At 42.6% G+C, this 19,890-nt stretch overlaps 1 protein-coding gene and 1 non-coding gene across 8 annotated transcripts; both read right to left on the reverse strand.

Annotated features, from left to right (window-relative positions):
- Window positions 1-157: 157 nt before the first annotated feature.
- LOC139550872 (large ribosomal subunit protein uL18-like) lies at window positions 158-5,441 on the reverse strand. Of its 7 annotated transcripts, none has more exons than XM_071362102.1 (9): window positions 5,217-5,441; window positions 4,993-5,120; window positions 3,685-3,754; window positions 2,583-2,698; window positions 2,346-2,480; window positions 1,515-1,717; window positions 977-1,154; window positions 567-655; window positions 158-295 (listed from the first exon to the last, which is right to left on the reverse strand). In XM_071362102.1, exons 2-9 carry the CDS (start codon window positions 4,993-4,995, stop codon window positions 193-195), a joined length of 897 nt encoding a protein of 298 aa, XP_071218203.1. In that variant the 5' UTR covers window positions 4,996-5,120; window positions 5,217-5,441; the 3' UTR covers window positions 158-192. The 7 variants fall into 7 exon arrangements, with proteins under 7 accessions (XP_071218203.1, XP_071218204.1, XP_071218201.1 ...); XM_071362103.1 differs by having other exon boundaries at window positions 4,993-5,117; window positions 5,217-5,286; XM_071362100.1 differs by lacking the exon at window positions 5,217-5,441 and having other exon boundaries at window positions 3,685-3,795; window positions 4,993-5,176.
- LOC139551415 (small nucleolar RNA SNORA26) lies at window positions 1,349-1,472 on the reverse strand. Its single transcript, XR_011670281.1, has one exon. It is a non-coding gene; the product is annotated as a small nucleolar RNA SNORA26 (small nucleolar RNA).
- Window positions 5,442-19,890: the final 14,449 nt, after the last annotated feature.

Here is a 19,890-nt window from a genome sequence, read left to right on the forward strand (position 1 = left end):
ATGTTAAAAACGGCATGTGTGGGAGAACCTGCTAAATCAACTCATTCAATCACACCAGAATTTCCCTCAAATATAGAAACTGCAGTATACAGGAAGCCATTCTCGCAAACTGCCAGGACAGTGCTTCCGCAGGGAGCAAAGTGACGGTGAAACAAAGTCATTTGCAATACATTTATTAAGCCAGTGGTCCGTCTAACCGTCCGCCGCCTCTGCTTCCTGTGCTCGTAGAAAGCTGGCCTTTTTCTGGGCGACGCGGTCCTTTCTCTGTGCCAACGAGAGTTTGGCGCGGTTCCACCTGCGACAGAAAACAATACCCCCATTAACCATCAGCACAGCGAATGAGATTATAGACCGATAGCTCAAAGTTGACGCTACCAGTGGATCTACAATATACAGTCGCTTCTCTCAGCCCCGTCTTGAAAGGACAATGGACATCAGCTGTTGCAAATGAAGGACCAACTACATTTTGCTCAGCATACTTTGTATCATCATAAAGAAGCACTACCCCAACGCACAATATGCAAATGTTCCCAAGTGTAAAGCCAGCAACTGTGTACCAAACCCACCTCTTCTTCTTGACATCTTTTTTGGGTTTCTTTTCGTGGACTGGGTTCTCTCTAATGGTGGCGTGTGCTTTCTTGTACATCTGCTCTACCTGAAAGAACACATTGTTTAGACGGAGGTAAGGTAAACAGTTCAGGACAAGGTTCACAGAAAACCAACAAACAGCCCCTCAGCATTATCTGGCCATTCATCTCGCTTCTCTCAGCCCCGTCTTGAAAGAACAAAAAAAACATCAGCCGTCGCAAATGAAGGACCAACTACAATTTGCTCAGAGATCTTGGAATCATCATCAAGAAGCAGCGAATTTAAATAGGAGTTGCCAAACCAACTGATACTCTCCCATTACAGGATCAGGAGTACAGGCTTTCCGTCACTAATGTCTGATTCAGTGGGCTGTGTAAAACGGCCTTACCGTGTCTGGAGTGACTCCGTTCTTTATGAAGCGGGAGAACTGTTTCTTGTAGGCGTCTTCGTCCTCCTCCATCAGGTAGCTCATGTAGTCCGACACGTTCATGCCCATGATGTGTTTGCGATGCATCTCTGCGTTGAACTCTTTGCTCTCCATGTCGTAGCCTGGGAAACGTTTCGTGCTGAGGAAAGAGAGGTACCACACCGATTACTTTGGTCGATTTAGTGTACAGTGACTTTGAATAGTCAAATTAAAAACAAGTTTTCCATAATCACATTTTAAAATGACAAAAAGACAATGTCTTATTACAGAATTGATAGTCTAGTCTTGGGCAAACATTTTCCGATGAAGTGCATGAGAAGAGACGTGGACACATTTTGTATCTCCCGACAGGATCCGCAGTGAGGTGTTCAGCCTTCACTACAGGTTTATGAGAGAACTATAATACTTTACCCCTCTGTGTTGGTCATATAGGACATTTCAAGTCCAAGATGGGCAAAAAAGGGGATCCATATTCAGCTTTAACCTGCACTCAACTAACCTGTGAGGAATTGAGAGGCCACCGTCAACGGCGCCCTTTAGTGCTCCGAACACTTTGTTGCCCGTCGAAGTCCTGGCGAGCCCGGCGTCTAGAAAACACGTGAAGGCCCCCGGCTGGCCGTCTATACTCTCCACGTTGAACTCATCTCCCGTCACCTCCACCTGGCCCTCGTACACCTGGTCCATGCCAAACTTGTTCAGCAGCTGAGGAGCGAGAGAAAGAACGATGTTTCATTAGAGAAATGCAGTCTAACATTTCGCCGCAATCTCGGTTGCAAATGTATATCCTCAAATGATTAGAAAGCTTGCTATAGTGAAATTAATTGCATTCACTGAGACGGAGGCCACACGACTAAAAGCAGGTCAAGAATATCCCCATACCAGCGTCATAGGTCACCGCACATTTTTTATGAAAATTATAAGCTTCAGAAAACTGTACACACAGGTCTGTCTTCCCTTGTTAGCGTAATGATACTGGTACAGGATGCGGTGTCAGGTTTTAATACTTTTTTAATCAACAATTAATTTGCCAGTGCAGATGAATGGCTACACAGGTGCCATCAACACCCTGACAAACAGCTTTACTCAGGGTGAAGTCATTCCAGTATAATTACAGCGACGTCAACCAGCTTCCTCATGAAAACAGAGAAATAAAAAATGCGAGAACATTTTTGCACGAGGGTGCACCCTATTGTATGTGTATCTGTATGGGATTGCACAATGGTATGCGCATGTAGCTATGCATTCCTCTATGTGTATGAGCGTGAGGTGTGTGTATGCATACAGTATGTGTGTGTAAGCATGCATTAGGGTGTGTGTGTGTTTCCCTTACCCTGCGTGCCAGCAGTAGGCCTGTGCAGTAGGCTGCAGCGTAGTTTGTCAGTCCCACTGTGATGCCGTACTTTGGCAGTTCATGGGAGTAGGCGGCACTGACAATCTGGTCACCCTCAATCTTGGCGTAAGCGATCTGAAACAGAGATAGAAGTGGTGAGGGTCTGGATGTGGTAAAAATGTTTTAATCAAGATTCTTAGAGCTGGGCAGGGACAAAAGCCTGCACAATGCACTCACCTGACAGCAGATATCTCTGTTGGAGAACCTCACGATCATCCTGTACTTGGGAGTGTTGTACTTGTTCTTGTCTTGTATGACCAGGCGCTTACGGGCAAAGTAGTCAGTCTTCCCCTCTGTCAAAGACAATCACAAACACACAACTGGCTAGTATGCCAGAATTAGCCAATCACTTGACTGTTTATCTTCAGCACTTCTAGTAGTTCATTCATCTCGCTTCTCTCAGCCCCGTCTTGAAAGAACAAAAAAACATCAGCCGTCGCAAATGAAGGACCAACTACAATTTGCTCAGAGATCTTGGAATCATCATCAAGAAGCAGTGAATTTATCACAAATTCACACAACTGGTTAGTATGCCAACATTTGTCATAAAAATAAAAAATGGTTTATTCTCCTCAGTCAGTGGCTGCATTCCAAACACTTAACAGACACACCGTCTCCCCTCAGGGCAAGTGACTTTTAAATGGCCACCCTTGCCCAGAAATTCATCCCCCGCCAATTGTGTTTTGAGCTACCGGTTGCTTATGGGTGCTTTATATGCGCTACGGTCAATTATGATTACATGTCTACTTATATTAACTATATCGTTATTAATATACACCTACTGTATGATAGCTAGCAAATTAATTAGCTAACTAACATTAGCCTGCCTAGCTGGAACTTCTGAAGGAAAATGTTTTATTTCTACAATTTCCAAAAGCTAACCCAACAAAAACATTGTTACTTTTACGAGACGTGTTTGTGCATGAGTTGTGCATGAGTAGCCCAATTTCTAACTTTCGTTTTTACTTACACGTGTATGTTGACTCCATGTTGAGGTTTTACGTTTCGCCCGGACATTTCTTAGCGGATGTACAATCATTGCGAATTGAATTATGGGGCGTTTCAGGCCCGAAGTGTACATAATTGTACACTCGCAAACTCCATTAAAAACTAGGGCTGAGGGGCTTACATTGCAAACTTCCCTTGCTTGGCTAATAATTTGTACCAACGACAAATAGGGTGTGGTGTGTCTTTTATGAGTTTGAATCGCATCCAGAAGTTGGCGAAAATATGATATAAAGGGTGCGTGAATGTGCATTACATATCAAGAAAAATGTACCTCGCCTTCTCCTGAATTTCACCTGGTATCTCTTGAAGTAGGCCTTACTTTTAACGACTTTCACGAAGCCCTGTAGAAAGAAAGAGGTGAGACTGCTGCCATTGCAGACTTCTGTCGAATGGGTCAGGCGTGTCAGCGAACATGTAATACATATTTCTGCAGTCTGGGCCCTAAATAAAGTGCATAAGCACAATGAATATAATGTAGGCCAAACGCCACCGAGGATAACACGCCTGTGCTTCTCACAGAAACCAGTTAATGTCACCTTCCCTCCCTAACACTTTCCCTGGATGCACTACTCTTGCTCAACAAAAAAATGTAATCCGTCTCATCACAATTTATGTAACTCCAAAGTGACTGCGGTAGGGTGGCGTTTTACCCTAAGTTGGTCTACAATTGACCCGTGTTAAGTTTAGCGCCACTCTCCCCTATGCAATCACTGCAAATTGCTACGCATAATGTATTTAACATGCTGCCGCCAAAACTTCCGGGTTTAACATGGTACAGCTCGCGCGGGTATTTGATTTTGGGGGGAAAACTACATTAATTAGGAATGGAAAACGGGGATAACCATCTTAACAAACGTAATTAAAACTGAGACAATGCACACTATTCGTTACTGACTGCTTGTACGAATACATGTTTCCCTCCCTATGGCACTCATAATTTGAATGCGTCTGTAAATTATTTATCTGAGAACACAACACGCCCACTAGGTAAAAATATAGACTATTCTACTATGGGCTAGTGTGGCTTTCTATGCATTACTAGTTTTGCTTGCAAAAAGTGTGGACAGTTTGTAACATCTTCAAAGTGCACCTCGGCAGAAACTTTTTTTCTTGTTCCATTTCTTTTTTGGTTGAGGGCAAAGTAAGGCAGCACGACGGTATGCATTACTATGGTGATTTCAGTACACAGTACAAATCAGGCAGAAAACAACGCTAAGGCAAAAGTTGAAATATTTTAGTCCCGTTCACCGAGGCTGACGGCATTTACCATTGTGTTCTCGTTGAAAACAATGACATCTGGTTTGCCGTCTACCTCGTACCATCTAAACACAGCATTTAGGCTGACATCTACAACAAGCATGTTTTTATGAAATTGGAAATGTTGAGGTAGGCCTTTGAGCGCCATATCGCCACGCTGGAACCTAGCCTGCAACTAACATACAGCTGACCGGCCAAAGTATGCTGCACAAATCCACCCTCATCCATTTCCAAAGAAACGTCTATCCAACATGACAATGCATATTACAAGTATACGCAGAACATGTTTTGGATTGTCAACATATGATGACAAAATACTGACCATTTTTGCGATTTTTCCAACTTCTCAGTTGAAAGTCTTCCCAAGTAGCTGCAGAGTTGGTCAAATATGCTGACGTCGCAGACAGGATACCGCTTTCTATGAATAGAAACGGTAAAGCACGCCACCTACTGGATGGGAGAAAAAATTGTATGAATATTATTTTATTCATCGTAGTCTCGGGAAATCCCAGACCTAATGCATTCCAAACACTTTAAAAGACACACCCTATTCCCTCAATCCTCAAATTAAGTGGACACTTCTGATGACGTTACATGGCGTCTGACGAGTATGCAGGGCGAGGGAGGAAGGAATGGGTTTTAAATGGACCGCCCTTGCCTGAAAATTCGTCACTCGTTCATCCCGCCCTGATGTGATAATAATGCTTAGGCTGTTACAAATGTACGTTTATAGGTGGATGATGCACGGAGCATTCCTGCAACTTTTAGAAAAACAACTTAATTGTGCCTGTTGTTCACACGTTTATCTGCCCTCTCATTGGCTAGAGTGGTCCCACCTGCTCTCTCCTCCCTTCAATCATTGAGAACATGTATTTCCATTAGAGCAGTCACTTGGCTATCTTGTCAATATATAGATATTCTTTGTCTAAACGCAGCTGTATAGGGCAACAGAACATTGTTCATGTGGGAGGCAACCTGTCTGCCTGGGGACTAGGGAGACTACTAGCCTCGGCCCCCAGATAAAAGCCTGGGCAGAGGGTAGAATATTACAGTCTCTGATGTCTCTCCTACCTGTGCAAGCAAGGTTGCAAAAAGTGAGTATTTTGCAAGAATAACCTATTTTGCTCTCTCAATTATTAACTTCACCATAATGAATGCAAAGCCACTATACACACAACACAGGAAATAAAATGACCACCCTTTTAAACTACACTCAAAACAAATTCACAGTAAGCAAAGCGTTCTTGTACTTCTACATGAACATTTCAAACAGTGTCTGGTAAAACTAGCTCTTTATTTGTGTACCCTCGCACCAGATGGCGCTGCAGTGGGTAGTAGCCATTTTACGGTCTCTTGACCAGTTCTGCTATTTTGTGCTTTTTTTATGCTGATGGTAACTTTTCTTTTTTTTACATAATGTCTCCATTGTGTCATTGTAAATAAGATTGTGTTCTTAACTGGCATGCCTAGTCAAATACAAAAATAAAAAAGCTGAAGAACATACATCCAGGTACTTTTTGCAGGGGCTGGAGTTGTAAAAACTATTGGTCGCCAAACCCGGAGAAAGGACGGACCACGTGAAAAACTGTTGGTCTCTAAATCCGGCTAGAAGGACCACGCCCTCACCCGCTCTATACTTATAACTGATTGGTTTGGTTCTGTCCTCTATAGTGCTGTCCTGTTAGAACATGATGTTGAGGCCCATCACTGTACTCTTGGTAGTCACCACCTCACACTCGCAGACACAGCTGTTTCCATTTGAAGATGTTCATGTGATTTTGGTCATCCGAATGACTTGGAATCTTTTTGTTGTGGCTCTATAAGACAAAGATATGAATACATTTAAGCAGTATTAGTTAAGGTTAAGGGTTATAACTTTACAATATGCATATATGTACATGAATAAATGGCAAATGGCATTACACTTACAACATGTCTATAAAGGGCTATAAACACAGCACCAATATAAACATAAACAGTCACCTCTTAGAGAGAAAGAGAAGACAATTACTTAGGGTGACATAAATCTTGACCCTTTGTCAAACTTTCTCTCCAGCTTTGTGTGAGAATCTGCCAGACTGAGACCTTATCAGATCTGCCCTGGCGCCACCGAGTCGTAAAATACTCTGCGCATGAGCAAGCTCCAAGAACTGTCTGGGATGACTCTGAAGCTCCCCATGACAGCGTAATAAAACACCTTAATAAAGGCCACTATGGAAAACACTGTGTTAGCGTGTGCATGCAAAATACTATGTTTACCAATACATCAATTAAATCCTTTCGGCAAAACTTCTTGTGCAACCAATGCAATACTTATGGGAGTACGGAATAATACTACATCCGATAAACAATAAGCAAATCAGTATTGGCAACTCTAACATTGAAGAATAGTAACAGCCATACAGTAGAACATATTTCTGAAAGCTATCAAAGTAACAGGAAGTAATTGGTGGTAATTACCTATTATTACACAGCATGTAAAAACCCCAATAAACCACCCTGCAACTTACATTTCGATGCTCGCGCAACATTCAGACATTTGTGTTACTGCCGACAATAAAATGTCCTCAGAAACTTGTGTCTTCTCCCTTCGGATGACGATAACACTCTGACCTGAGTGGGAGGGTGCAGTGCCCAGATGCACATTTCCAAGCGCTCTGATTGGTTGGGAATGGCAGGGCTATGATGCGTGAGGGATAACATAGGTAGGCTGAGCAGCCAAGCTAACAGGACTTCTGAAAACTGAAAACTGAAGGGACTGTGAGGGGAAGTTAAGTAGAGAGGAGAGGAGCACGGCAGGCTTTTTTACAGGAGCTGTAGGTGAATTCATGAAAAATAAAAAGGAAAAAGCTGCACACTTGTTATAATAAAATCACCTGGGATCATGAGAAGCAGTGTGCAGCGTTCGCCTTTGTATTTTACGTAATGTCTCTGCCATCATTTCCTATGACTGAAAACAGCTTCTGGTCATCAGAAAAGTGATCACCAACCTCGATTTGGATGAGCATTTCTACTTCAACGAGTTGGCAGCTATAGACGTTCTGCTTACTCGGACCAGGCACTAATCCCCGGGACTCGAAAGAGGAAGCGATGGCGCAAGAGAGGCAGATGAGCCGGCATCCTAACGAGACTACGTTAGCGAGTAAATAAGCCGCCTCTACCCTCCATTCTGTTGCCGAACATACAGTCACAAGAGAACAAACTGGACGAGCTCTGTTCGAGACTATAATATCAACGGGACCTGAAGAACTGTAATATTCTATGTCTCTTGAAGTCGTAGACAAACAAGGACATGGATTAGAATATGTTCCGGGATTATTCCGATGGCATTGAAGATTTTATCATATCAGTCACCGGCGTCATTAATAAGTGCATCAACGAAGTCATCCCCACAGTGACCATACGTACATATCCCAACCAGAAGCCATGGATTACAGGCAACATCCGCACTGAGCTAAAGGCTAGAGCTGCCGCTTTCAAGGAGCGGGACACTAATCCGGACGCTTATAAGAAATCTTGCATTGACCTACAACGAGTCATCAAACAGGCAAAGCGTCAAGACAGAAATAAGATCGAATCCTACTATGTCGGCTCTGACGCTCGTCGTATGTGGCAGGGCTTGCAAACTATCACGGACTACAAAGGGAAACCCAGCCACAAACTGCCCAGTGATGCAAGCTTACCAGACAAGCTGAATGGTTTCTATGCTGCATTTTAGGCAAGCAACACTGAACCATGCATGAGAGCGCCAGCTGTTGCGGACAACTGTGTGATCTCGCTCTCCGTTGCCGGTGTGAGTAAGACCTTTAAAAAGGTTCACATTCACAAGGCCACGGGACCAGACTGATTACCAGGATGTGTACTCAGAACATGTGTTGACCAGCTGGCAAGTGTCTTCACTGACATGTCAGAGGAAGGCCCTAAATTGTCAAAGACTCCAGCCACCCAAGTCATGGACTGTTCTCTCTGCTACCACATGGAAAGAGGTACCGATGCACCAAGTCTGGAACCAACAGGACCATGAACAGCTACCGTCAAGCCATAAGACTGCTAAATAGTTAACCAAATAGCTACCCAGACTATCTGCATTGGCATTGGCCAACTCTTTTGACTTATCACATACGCTGCTGCTACTGTTTATTATCTATCCTGTTGCCTAGTCACTTTGCTCTTACCTATATGTACATATCTACCTCAATTACCGCATACTCCCGCACATCAACTTGGTACTGATACACCATGTATATAGCCAAGTTATCATTACTCATTGTGTATTTATTCTTTGTGTTATTCTTTTTCTATTATTTCTCTATTTTCTTTCTCTCTGCATTGTTGGGAAGGGCCCGTAAGTAAGCATTTCAATGTTAGTCTACACCTGTTGTTTACGAAGTATGCGACAAATACAATTGTATTTTATTTGAGTGTTGGTAAGTAACTGGTTACATGTAATCAGTTAAAAACATTTTTTTACTGTAATCAGTTACATTACCAGCAAAACTATTTTAATCAGATTACAGCTACTTTTGAAAAACTAGATTACTTCTTGGATTAGGCCTACTTTTAAATTCAGAAAGGATGTTTGTGAAATAATACAAGGACACCTTTCTGTTTTCTCAATGACATTCAATTCAGCATTGAAAAAAATGAGCATGTTTAAGTTTTTTCCACTTGAACAAGTCTGAACACAAGTCAGAGACCACTGATGGCACACTAAATGCATTTGATGGATCCTTTTTTGTCTTCTAATGCTCCTTAAAGTGAACATAATATAAAAGTAACTGAAAGTAATCAGATTATGCTACAGAGTTTTTTTTAAATCCAAAGGTTACATTACTGATTACAATTTTGGACAGGTAACTACTAACTGTAACGGATTACATTTACCCAACCCTGACTAGCACCACTGGCTGTATTTACTATGGGTGATAATCACGGAGAGTAAGTCACTGGCCTGCTTGTGCTCTTCCATCCTTCCTGTCCTCGGCCTTGTCCGGTGGGGAGATATTCGTGGGATATACTCGGCCTTGTCTCGGTATTAAGTTAGTGGCCTGTTGATATCCCTTTAGTGGTGCGGGGGCTGTGCTTTGCCAAAGTGAGTGGGGTTATATCCTGCCTGGTTGTCCCTGTCCGGGGGTAACTTTGGACGGGGCCACAGTGTCCCCCGACCCCCCCCCCCTCCTGTCTCAGTCTCCTATATCTTTGCTGCAATAGTCTATGGGATGGGGGCTAGGGTTAGTCTGTTATATCTGGTGTAATTCTCCTGTCTTATCTGGTGTCCTGTGTGATCTTAGACATGCTCCCTCAAATTCTCTCTCACTCTCTCTCTCTCTCACTCCCCCCCTCCTGGAGGACCGGAGCCCTAGGACCATGCCTCAAGACTACCTGGCATGACAACAACTGGCTGTCCCTAGTCCACCTGGTTGTGCTGCTGACCCAGTTTCTGCTGTTCTGCCTGCGCCATGCAACCCTGACCTGTTCACCAGACCCTCCCCCCCGCACATGCTGTCTCGACCTCTGAACGCTATGTAAAGCCAACTGACATTAACTCCCGAGGTGCTGACCTCTTGCACCCTCTACAACCACTGTGATTGTTATTTGACCCTGCTGGTCATCTATAAACGTTTGAACATCTTGAAGAACGATCTGGCCTCTATGGCCATGTACTGTTATAATCTCCACCCGGCTTTTTCCTACCCAATGTGCCTCTACATCTGGGGTTTTAGGCTCCGTTTCTGTATAAGCACTTTGTGACAACTGCTGTTGTAAAAAAGGCTCTATGAATACATTGGATTGATTGATAATTTATAAAGTGGGCCGGGTCCCGGTACCTATGATCCAAATGAGAGCCAGGCAGAGCTGAGACCCAGTATCTTTGGTTATGCGATTTTTAAATTATCTAATGAAACATTGTTGCCCACGTTTAATTTTCCTCAGTCAACGTCACGAGAAAGCAACAGCGAAATCCGACAATCCCATAGTATAATTGTTTATCTATTCAATAGGTCAGCTCGTCGCATTCTATGAGAGAAAATAATATCCTCTCAAAGCGCTTTCAAATTGCGAGTGCCACACAGAACAGAAATCATGCCCAGCCATTGTACAACATTCTTAATGCAGTTGCGGGAAAACACACCTCTGAAAAGAGGAGGATCACAGAGCTATTTAGTGTTACTACACTTATTTCGCAAATCCCCAAAATATGCGAACTGCACCATTTTAGAATCAGTGTTCTTCTTCTCTGGTATAATGGCGTTCACACACATTGAATGTGCATTCCGCCACCTACTGTAAACTGTATAGAACCAGAGTATATAGCAGCAGCAATGGTGCCAATGGCGTTGAATGCGTAGTGGAGACCGGGGCTGAATGTACCAGGTAGGCCTACATAATATTCACTCTACATGATCCTTGGCTGAGTGCCGACTGGGAATACAGATATGCATCTGTTGGTCACAGATACCTTTCTAAAAAAAAGGTTGAGGTGTGGATCAGAAAAACGGTCAGTATCTGGTGTGACCACCATTTGTCTCATGCAGCGCGACACTTCTTCTTTGCATAGAGTTGATCAGAATGTGCGAGGTTGCTGGATATTGGCCGGCACTGGAACACACTGTCGTACACGTCAATCCAGAGCATCCCAAACGTGCTCAATGGCTGGCATGTCTGGTGAGTATGCAGGTGTCACTTTCCTGACCTTATTTCCTTTGTTTAGTCTTTGTTTAGTTGGTCAGGACGTGAGCTGGGTGGGTGTAGTCTATGTTATGCGTTTCTATGTTTAGGTTGTCAATTGGCCTGATATGGTTCTCAATCAGAGGCAGGTGTTTTACGTTGTCTCTGATTGGGAACCATATTAAGGTAGCCTGTTTTCACTGTTTGTTTGTGGGTGATTCTTCCTGTTCGTGCGTTCATGTGTTCTCTAGTTCAGGACTGTAGCTTCGTTGGTTTTCGTTTGTTTATTGTTTTGTTCGTATTGAAGAAGTATTCTAATAAATATGGATACATACCACGCTGCGCTTTGGTCCTCCTCTCTTTCCACCGACGAAAGACGTTACAGCAGGCCATGGAAGAACTGGGACATTTTCAGCTTCCAGGAATTGTGTACAGATCCTTGCTACATGGGGCCGTGCATTATCATGCTGAAACATGAGGTGATGGCGGCGGATGAATGGCATGACAATGGGCCTCAGGATCTCATCACAGTATCTCTGTGCATTCAAATTTCCATCGATAAAATGCAATTGTGTTCATTGTCCATAGCATAAACCTGCCCATACCATAACCCCACCGCCACCATGGGGCACTCTGTTCACAACGTTGACATCAGCCAACCGCTCGCCCACACCACACCATACCACCACACCACACCATGTCTGCCATCTGCCCGGTACAGTTGAAACCGGGATTCATCCGGGAAGAGCACACTTCTCCAGGTGCCAGTGGCCGTCAAAGGTGAAAATTTTTCCATTGAGGTCAGTTACGACGCTGAACTGCAGTCAAGTCCCTGGTGAGGATGACGAGCATGCAGATGAGCTTCCCTGAGACGGTTTCTGACAGTTTGTGCAGAAATTCTTCAGTTGTGCAAACCCACAGTTTCATCAGCTGTCCTGGTGGCTGGTCTCAGATGAAGCAGGATGTGGAGGTCCTGGACTGGTGTGGTTACATATGGTCTGCGGTTGTGAGGCTGGTTTGACGTACTGCCAAATACTCAAAAATGACGTTGGAAGCGGCTTATGGTAGAGAAATAAACATTCAATTCTCTGGCAACAGCTCTGGTGGACATTCCTACAGTCAGCATGCTAATTGCACACTCCCTCAAAACTTGAGACGTGTGGCATTGTGTTGTGTGACAAAACTGCACATTTTAGAGTGGCCTTTTATTGTCCCCAGCCCAAGGTGCACCTGTGTAATGATCATACTGTTTAATCAGCTTCTTTATATGCCACACCTGTCAGGTGGATGGATTATCTTGGAAAAGGAGAAACGCTCACTGACAGGGATGTAAACAAATGTGTGCACAAAATTTGAGAGAAATACTATTTTTGAGCTTATGGAACATTTCTGGGATTTTTTTATTCAGCTGATGAAACATGGGACCAACACTTTACATGTTGCGTTTATATTTTTGTTCAGTGTACGTAAGTATAGCCACTATGCTGCATCAGTTGGGCTACAACAAGTGTTAATGCTTATTGCTAAATATTACACCTGCCTGATAATATGGACCAATATGTTATTGGGCTCATTCCTTCATTTTTGGGGTAGGATGTCCTTTAAAAAAGTCACAAGAATTCACCTTCTCACAGTTATTATCTCCACAGAAATTGTAGGTCCCTCTGCGACCTGTATGTAATATGCTGTGATATGTGCTTTTAGTATATTATATCAGTAACACTTTACTTAACCATGTCATACTATGTCATAACAGCTAACATAATTTGTCATAACCTGTCAGAATATGGTCATAACACTGTCATGACCCATATATTTACACCTGTTGTGACATATATTGTGTTATTTTATGGCAGATTATGACACCTACAAAAAAAGTGTCAAAACCCACATTTATTCAAATGTATTTTTTCCCTACCAAGAAGTTTCCTTTCTTTCGAAAGTTTGTTTCTTAAATCCTTCGTTGTTGTAATGAATTCTTTAAAGTCATGTTTTTACACTTTATGACACTGTCAAGAAGCATTATGACCATCAGAATCTTATAAGCCAGATAGGCCTATCACGTACAAGCCCTTATGTAAGTCATCAGTCAAAAAGAGGGTGTCTTGTTCTGCTCCTGAAATCTGCTCCTGTGTTCATCCCAGTCATCAGCAACAGAGCATTGGTGTAGGTGCATGTCTGACATAACGTGTGCTCAATTACAACGACTATTTAATATGGTACATTTCAGAAAATGTTATATAACATAAAAATACTGTTGACAAGTAGGCTATGGTGTAATGTAATGTTGTTGTTGTTGTTTGTTTTTTTTTGGGGGGGGGGGGGGGGCGTTTTTGGGGGGAGCATCTAAAGCTCATTATCTGCGTTTCTAGCCGTCTATATTTAGAACAAAAAGTAAGCAAAAATGCCCACAGTCATCAAGCTAGGTAAGAGACCATTATTCAGTTTAAGTGATTGATAAGACTGAACTAGATCAATGATAATTCAATAATAAACATTGTGTTGCACCTTTAACCAATAGCCTAACAAATTAACAACTCCTACAAATAAAGTACAAAGACCTGTGTTTTGATTATCTTTATTAAGACATCTTCTATATCAAATATCAGCCAGACTGCCCAGCCAGCCAGAGCCGCCTGCACGCCCGACCCCCACCAGTCTAGTCAAAAACTCAACTCTCTCCCCAACAATTTCCTTCTCATCCTTTTTTTTATGTCTCAAGAGAAAGGTTTGAAAAACAGAAGTTTAATAAAAACACACAAAAACAGTACATTCTCGGCGGCCCTGCAGCGCCACAACCCAACACACCCCACTCAACTTTAGGATATTGGTGTGTTAGGCCAAGGCCAGAGTGACAACCAACAGTACGGCAGACCCCCAGGGCCAGGACTGAGCAGCCCAGGATTGCCTAAATAGGTATCGCCCCTGACGTGGGCATGTTTTCAATACAGACTCCTTTTGTCTACAGTATTCCATATAAGGCATCCAGACCGTATGAAAGTTGCACAGTATACCCTTTATCTTGTAATAAATCAAATCTAGTGATACATAACTTGGTGGGTAGGAGCATTGTGCCAGTAACCGAAAGGTTGCTGGATCGAATTCCCGAGCTGACAAGGTCAAAATTTGTCGTTCTGCCCCTGAGCAAGGCAGTTAACCCACTGTTCCCCGGGCGCCGAAGACGTGGATGTCGATAAAGGCAGCACTCCGCACCTCTCTGAATCAGAGGAGTTGGATTAAATGCGGAAGACACATTTCAGTTGAATGCATTCAGTTGTACAACTGATTAGTTATCCCCCTTTCCCCTTTCCCCCTTGACATTTATGCCGTCCATTGTGGGAGGATAACCAACCTTCCAGTTAATGGCAAAGCATTTCTTAGCTGCTATAAATGCTATGTTACACAGTTTCTTCTGATAACAGTCTCCAGCATCAACATTTCCAAGCAAACAAAAACCGGGAGAATCTGTAGACATGCTGAGATAAAAGAACATACTCTTTGCCAAAATTCAGCCAGCCTTCACAAGATCATTACATACAAATATGTCCCCTTTTGTGTTTTACACTTCCAGCAGAATAATACAATGTCTGAGTGCAGGATATTCAGTTTCACTGGCATATAGTACGTTCTATGGTCTTAAACTGCAGTAATTTATGTCTGATATCTTATATGAACATGATTGGGAATTCTATCATAGAGTATCTTTTCTTTCACTCAAGTATGACAATTATGTACTTTTCCCACCACTGCTGTATCATAACGTGTTATGACACTAAGTGTCAGGTAAATTGGTACCATTATATGTCTTGGTAAATGTAATTGTACCGGCTTACATTTACCAAGACACCAGCAGAGAGCAGCAGCAACCCATTTGAATGTACATTAAGTGGCCCTACAGTTTGTGATCTCAGAATAAGGCATTTGAGCCACTCCCTAGGCTACATGCTAAACATGTAGCTATGCATAGTGAACTAGCTTTCAACCTATAGCCTATACTTTGTACTCTTTTACTTTTTAGGGGTTCACAGCTAAGCTGTATATTGCCTTAATTATTACATGTTTTTTCTTTACATGGTCAAATAACTCAAGCATAGATTGGTAACTTTTTCTAATTTTGACATACAGAAACTGGCCAAAAAGAATGGCACTAATTGGCCAATAGCGGGTTCTGTTCTAAGCAGTCTCACTTAAACCCTCATATCCATCACCACGTTTTTATCTAGAGACTTAAAACTTTGTATGTAGGTGGTTTTCCTCATGGTGAAAAAATGTGCCTCAAGGACGCATAAAGTCCATCAGCATAGATTTTCCTCCATCTTGGACAATTTGGAAAACCTTTCCTCTCATGAACAATAAGTACAAATGACACCAACTTCGTCATTAACAAAGTTTTAGAAAAACTAAGGGATTGGTTAAGAGATGGCTGAGTTATTGATAAATCAGGAAATCATTTAAATCCTTTGTAAATCCACTCCACAATGGCCTATCAACTTGAAAAGTTTAGGGTCATCACAGACATTACCATAATGAACCATGTTAAGTTTGGCATTGATATCTTAAATTCATGTACCATATGCCCATGGTACATGTCTTAATTTAGTTTGAGGGAAACTAAGTTATTGGTCAAAAGTTGGCTGAGTTATTGACAAATCAAAAATCCGTTATTAAGTGTCAATTTAAACCACTGGAAATCCACTCCACAGTGGCCTATCAAACTTGTCATCGCTATCATGGATGGGCCTAAGATGAACAACACCGAATTTGTATTGATAATACAAACAAGAAATGCTCAAAATCATCTGCAATCATCTTCACCTCATGAACCCTACATGAGATTCACTCCAGATGTTGTGTTTAGACATAACATCAGTCTTTAATGGTTTTGAGAAAAAAAAGTAGCTGCATTCAAAAATGTCCGCACTGTACCTATAAATGCACGTTAGCACATATTCTAATGTAAAAGTATAAAAAATGTTAACCATAATCCAGATTGACTGCAGATTTGGTATATACACTACCGGTCAAACGTTTTAGAACACCTACTCCTTTAAGGGTTTTTCTTTATTTTTACTATTTTCTACATTGTAGAGTAATTGTGAAGACATCAAAACTATGAAATAACACATATGGAATCATGTAGTAACCAAAAAAGTGTTAAACAAATCCAAATATATAGCCAATCAGTTGTGTTTTGACAAGGTAGGGGGGTATACAGAAGATAGCCCTATTTGGTAAAAGACCAAGTCCATATTATGTGAAGAACAGCTCAAATAAGCAAAGAGAAATGACAGTCCATCATTACTTTAAGACATGAAGATCAGTCAATACGGAACATTTCAAGAACTTTGAAAGTTTCTTCAAGTGCAGTTGCAAAAACCATCAAAAGCTATGACGAAACTGTCTCTCATGAGGAACACCACAGGAATGGAAGACCCAGAGTTACCTCTGCTGCAGAGGATAAGTTCACTATAGTTACCAGCCTCAGAAATTGCAGCCCAAATAAATGCTTCACAGAGTTCAAGTAACAGACACATCTCAACATCAACTGTTCAGAGGAGACTGTGTAAATGTATTTATTTATTTTATTTCACCTTTATTTAACCAGGTAGGCAAATTGAGAACACGTTCTCATTTACAATTGCGACCTTGCCAAGATAAAGCAAAGCAGTTCGACACATACAACAAACACATAGTTACACATGGAGTAAAACAAACATACAGTCAATAATACAGTGAAAAATAAGTCTATATGCAATGTGAGCAAGTGAGGTGAGATAAAGGAGGTGAAGGCAAACAAAATATATAAAATATATATATAAATAAATAAAAATATAAAAAAAGGCCATGGTGGCGAAGTAAATACAATATAGCAAGTAAAAACAAAAACACTGGAATGGTTGGTTTGCAGTGGAAGAAAGTGTAAAGTAGAGATAGAAATAATGGGGTGCAAAGGAGCAAAATAAATAAATAAATACAGTAGGTAAAGAGGTAGTTGTTTGGGCTAAATTATAGATGGGCTATGTACAGGTGCAGTAATCTATGAGCTGCTCTGACAGCTGGTGCTTAAAGCTAGTGAGGGAGATAAGTGTTTCCAGTTTCAGAGATTTTTGTAGTTCGTTCCAGTCATTGGCAGCAGAGAACTGGAAGGAGAGGCGGCCAAAGGAAGAATTGGTTTTGGGGGTGACCAGAGAGATATACCTGCTGGAGCGCGTGCTACAGGTAGGTGCTGCTATGGTGACCAGCGAGCTGAGATAAGGGGGGACTTTACCTAGCAGGGTCTTGTAGATGACCTGGAGCCAGTGGGTTTGGCGACGAGTATGAAGCGAGGGCCAGCCAACGAGAGTGTACAGGTCGCAGTGGTGGGTAGTATATGGGGCTTTGGTGACAAAACGGATGGCACTGTGATAGACTGCATCCAATTTATTGAGTAGGGTTTTGGAGGCTATTTTGTAAATGACATCACCGAAGTCGAGGATTGGTAGGATGGTCAGTTTTACAAGGGTATGTTTGGCAGCATGAGTGAAGGATGCTTTGTTGCGGAATAGGAAGCCAATTCTAGATTTAACTTTGGATTGGAGATGTTTGATGTGAGTCTGGCAGGAGAGTTTACAGTCTAACCAGACACCTAGGTATTTGTAGTTGTCCACATATTCTAAGTCAGAGCCGTCCAGAGTAGTGATGTTGGACAGGCGGGCAGGTGCAGGCAGCGATCGGTTGAAGAGCATGCATTTAGTTTTACTTGTATTTAAGAGCAATTGGAGGCCACGGAAGGAGAGCTGTACGGCATTGAAGCTCGCCTGGAGGGTTGTTAACACAGTGTCAAAAGAAGGGCCAGAAGTATACAGAATAGTGTCGTCTGCGTAGAGGTGGATCAGAGAATCACCAGCAGCAAGAGCGACATCATTGATGTATACAGAGAAGAGAGTCGGTCCAAGAATTGAACCCTGTGGCACCCCCATAGAGACTGCCAGAGGCCCGGACAACAGACCCTCCGATTTGACACACTGAACTCGATCAGAGAAGTAGTTGGTGAACCAGGCGAGGCAATCATTAGAGAAACCAAGGCTGTCGAGTCTGCCGATGAGGATGTGGTGATTGACAGAGTCAAAAGCCTTGGCCAGGTCAATGAATACGGCTGCACAGTACTGTTTCCTATCGATGGCGGTTAAGATATCGTTTATGACCTTGAGCGTGGCTGAGGTGCACCCATCACCAACTCTGAAACCAGATTGCATAGCGGAGAAGGTATGGTGGGATTCGAAATGGTCGGTAATCTGTTTGTTGACTTGGCTTTCGAAGACCTTAGAAAGGCAAGGTAGGATAGATATAGGTCTGTAGCTGTTAGGGTCAAGAGTGTCCCCCCTTTGAAGAGGGGGATAACCGCAGCTGCTTTCCAATCTTTGGGAATCTCAGACGACACGAAAGAGAGGTTGAAAAGGCTAGTAATAGGGGTGGCAACAATTTCAGCAGATAGTTTTAGAAAGAAAGGGTCCAGATTATCTAGCCCGGCTGATTTGTAAGGGTCCAGATTTTGCAGCTCTTTCAGAACATCAGCTGACTGTATTTGGGAGAAAGAGAAATGGGGAAGGCTTGGGCGAGTAGCAGAGGGGAGGGCAGTGCTGTTGACCGGGGTAGGGGTAGCCAGGTGGAAAGCATGGCCAGCATAAATCAGGCCTTCATGGTCGAATTGCTGCAAAAACAACACTACTAAAGGACACCAATAATAAGAAGAGACTTGATTGGGCCAAGAAACACGAGCAATGGACATTAGACTGGTGGAAATCTGTCCTTTTGTCTGATAAGTCAACATTTGAGATTTTTGGCTCCAACCGCCATGTCTTTCTGAGACGCAAAGTAGGTGAATGGATGACCTCCGCATGTGTGGTTCCCACCGTGAAGCATGGAGGAGGAGGTGTGATGGTGTGGGGGTGCTTTGCTGGTGACACTGTCTGTGATTTATTTAGAATTCAAGGCACTCTTAACCAGCATGGCTACCACAGCATTCTGCAGCGATACACCATCCCATCTGGTTTGCGCTTAGTGGGACTATCATTTGTTTTTCAACAGGACAATGACCCAACACACATCCAGGCTGTGTAAGGGCTATTTGACAAAGAAGGAGAGTGATGGACTGCTTTATCAGATGACCTGGCCTCCACAATCCCCCGACCTCAACCCAACTGAGATGGTTTGGAATGAGTTGGACCGCAGAGTGAAGGAAAAGCAGCCAATAAGTGCTCAGCATATGTGGGAACTCCTTCAAGACTGTTGGAAAAGCATTCCTCATGAAGCTGGTTGAGAGAATGCCAAGATTGTGTAAAACTGTCATCAAGGAAAGGGTGGCTACTTTGAAGAATCTAAAATCCAAAATATATTTTGATTTTTTTAACACTTTTTTGGTTACTACATGATTCCATATGTGTAATTTCATTGTTTTGATGTCTTCACTATTATTCTACAATGTAGAAAATAGTAAAAATAAAGAAACCCCTTGAATGACTAGGTGTGTCCAAACTTCTGACTGGTACTTTATATACAGTGGGGAGAACAA

The sequence above is a fragment of the Salvelinus alpinus genome, chromosome 23 (genome assembly GCF_045679555.1).
Source record: "Salvelinus alpinus chromosome 23, SLU_Salpinus.1, whole genome shotgun sequence".
Lineage (NCBI taxonomy): Eukaryota > Metazoa > Chordata > Actinopteri > Salmoniformes > Salmonidae > Salvelinus > Salvelinus alpinus.

Coding starts and splice junctions, on each gene's coding strand:
- LOC139550872 (XM_071362100.1), bottom strand. CDS start 5,161: ATGAATAAAATAATATTCATACAATTTTTTCTCCCATCCAGTAGGTGG. Junction 1,718..2,345: donor GCCTACTGCTGGCACGCAGG/GTAAGGGAAACA, acceptor CTCGCTCCTCAG/CTGCTGAACAAGTTTGGCAT. Junction 296..566: donor AAAGATGTCAAGAAGAAGAG/GTGGGTTTGGTA, acceptor TTTCTGTCGCAG/GTGGAACCGCGCCAAACTCT.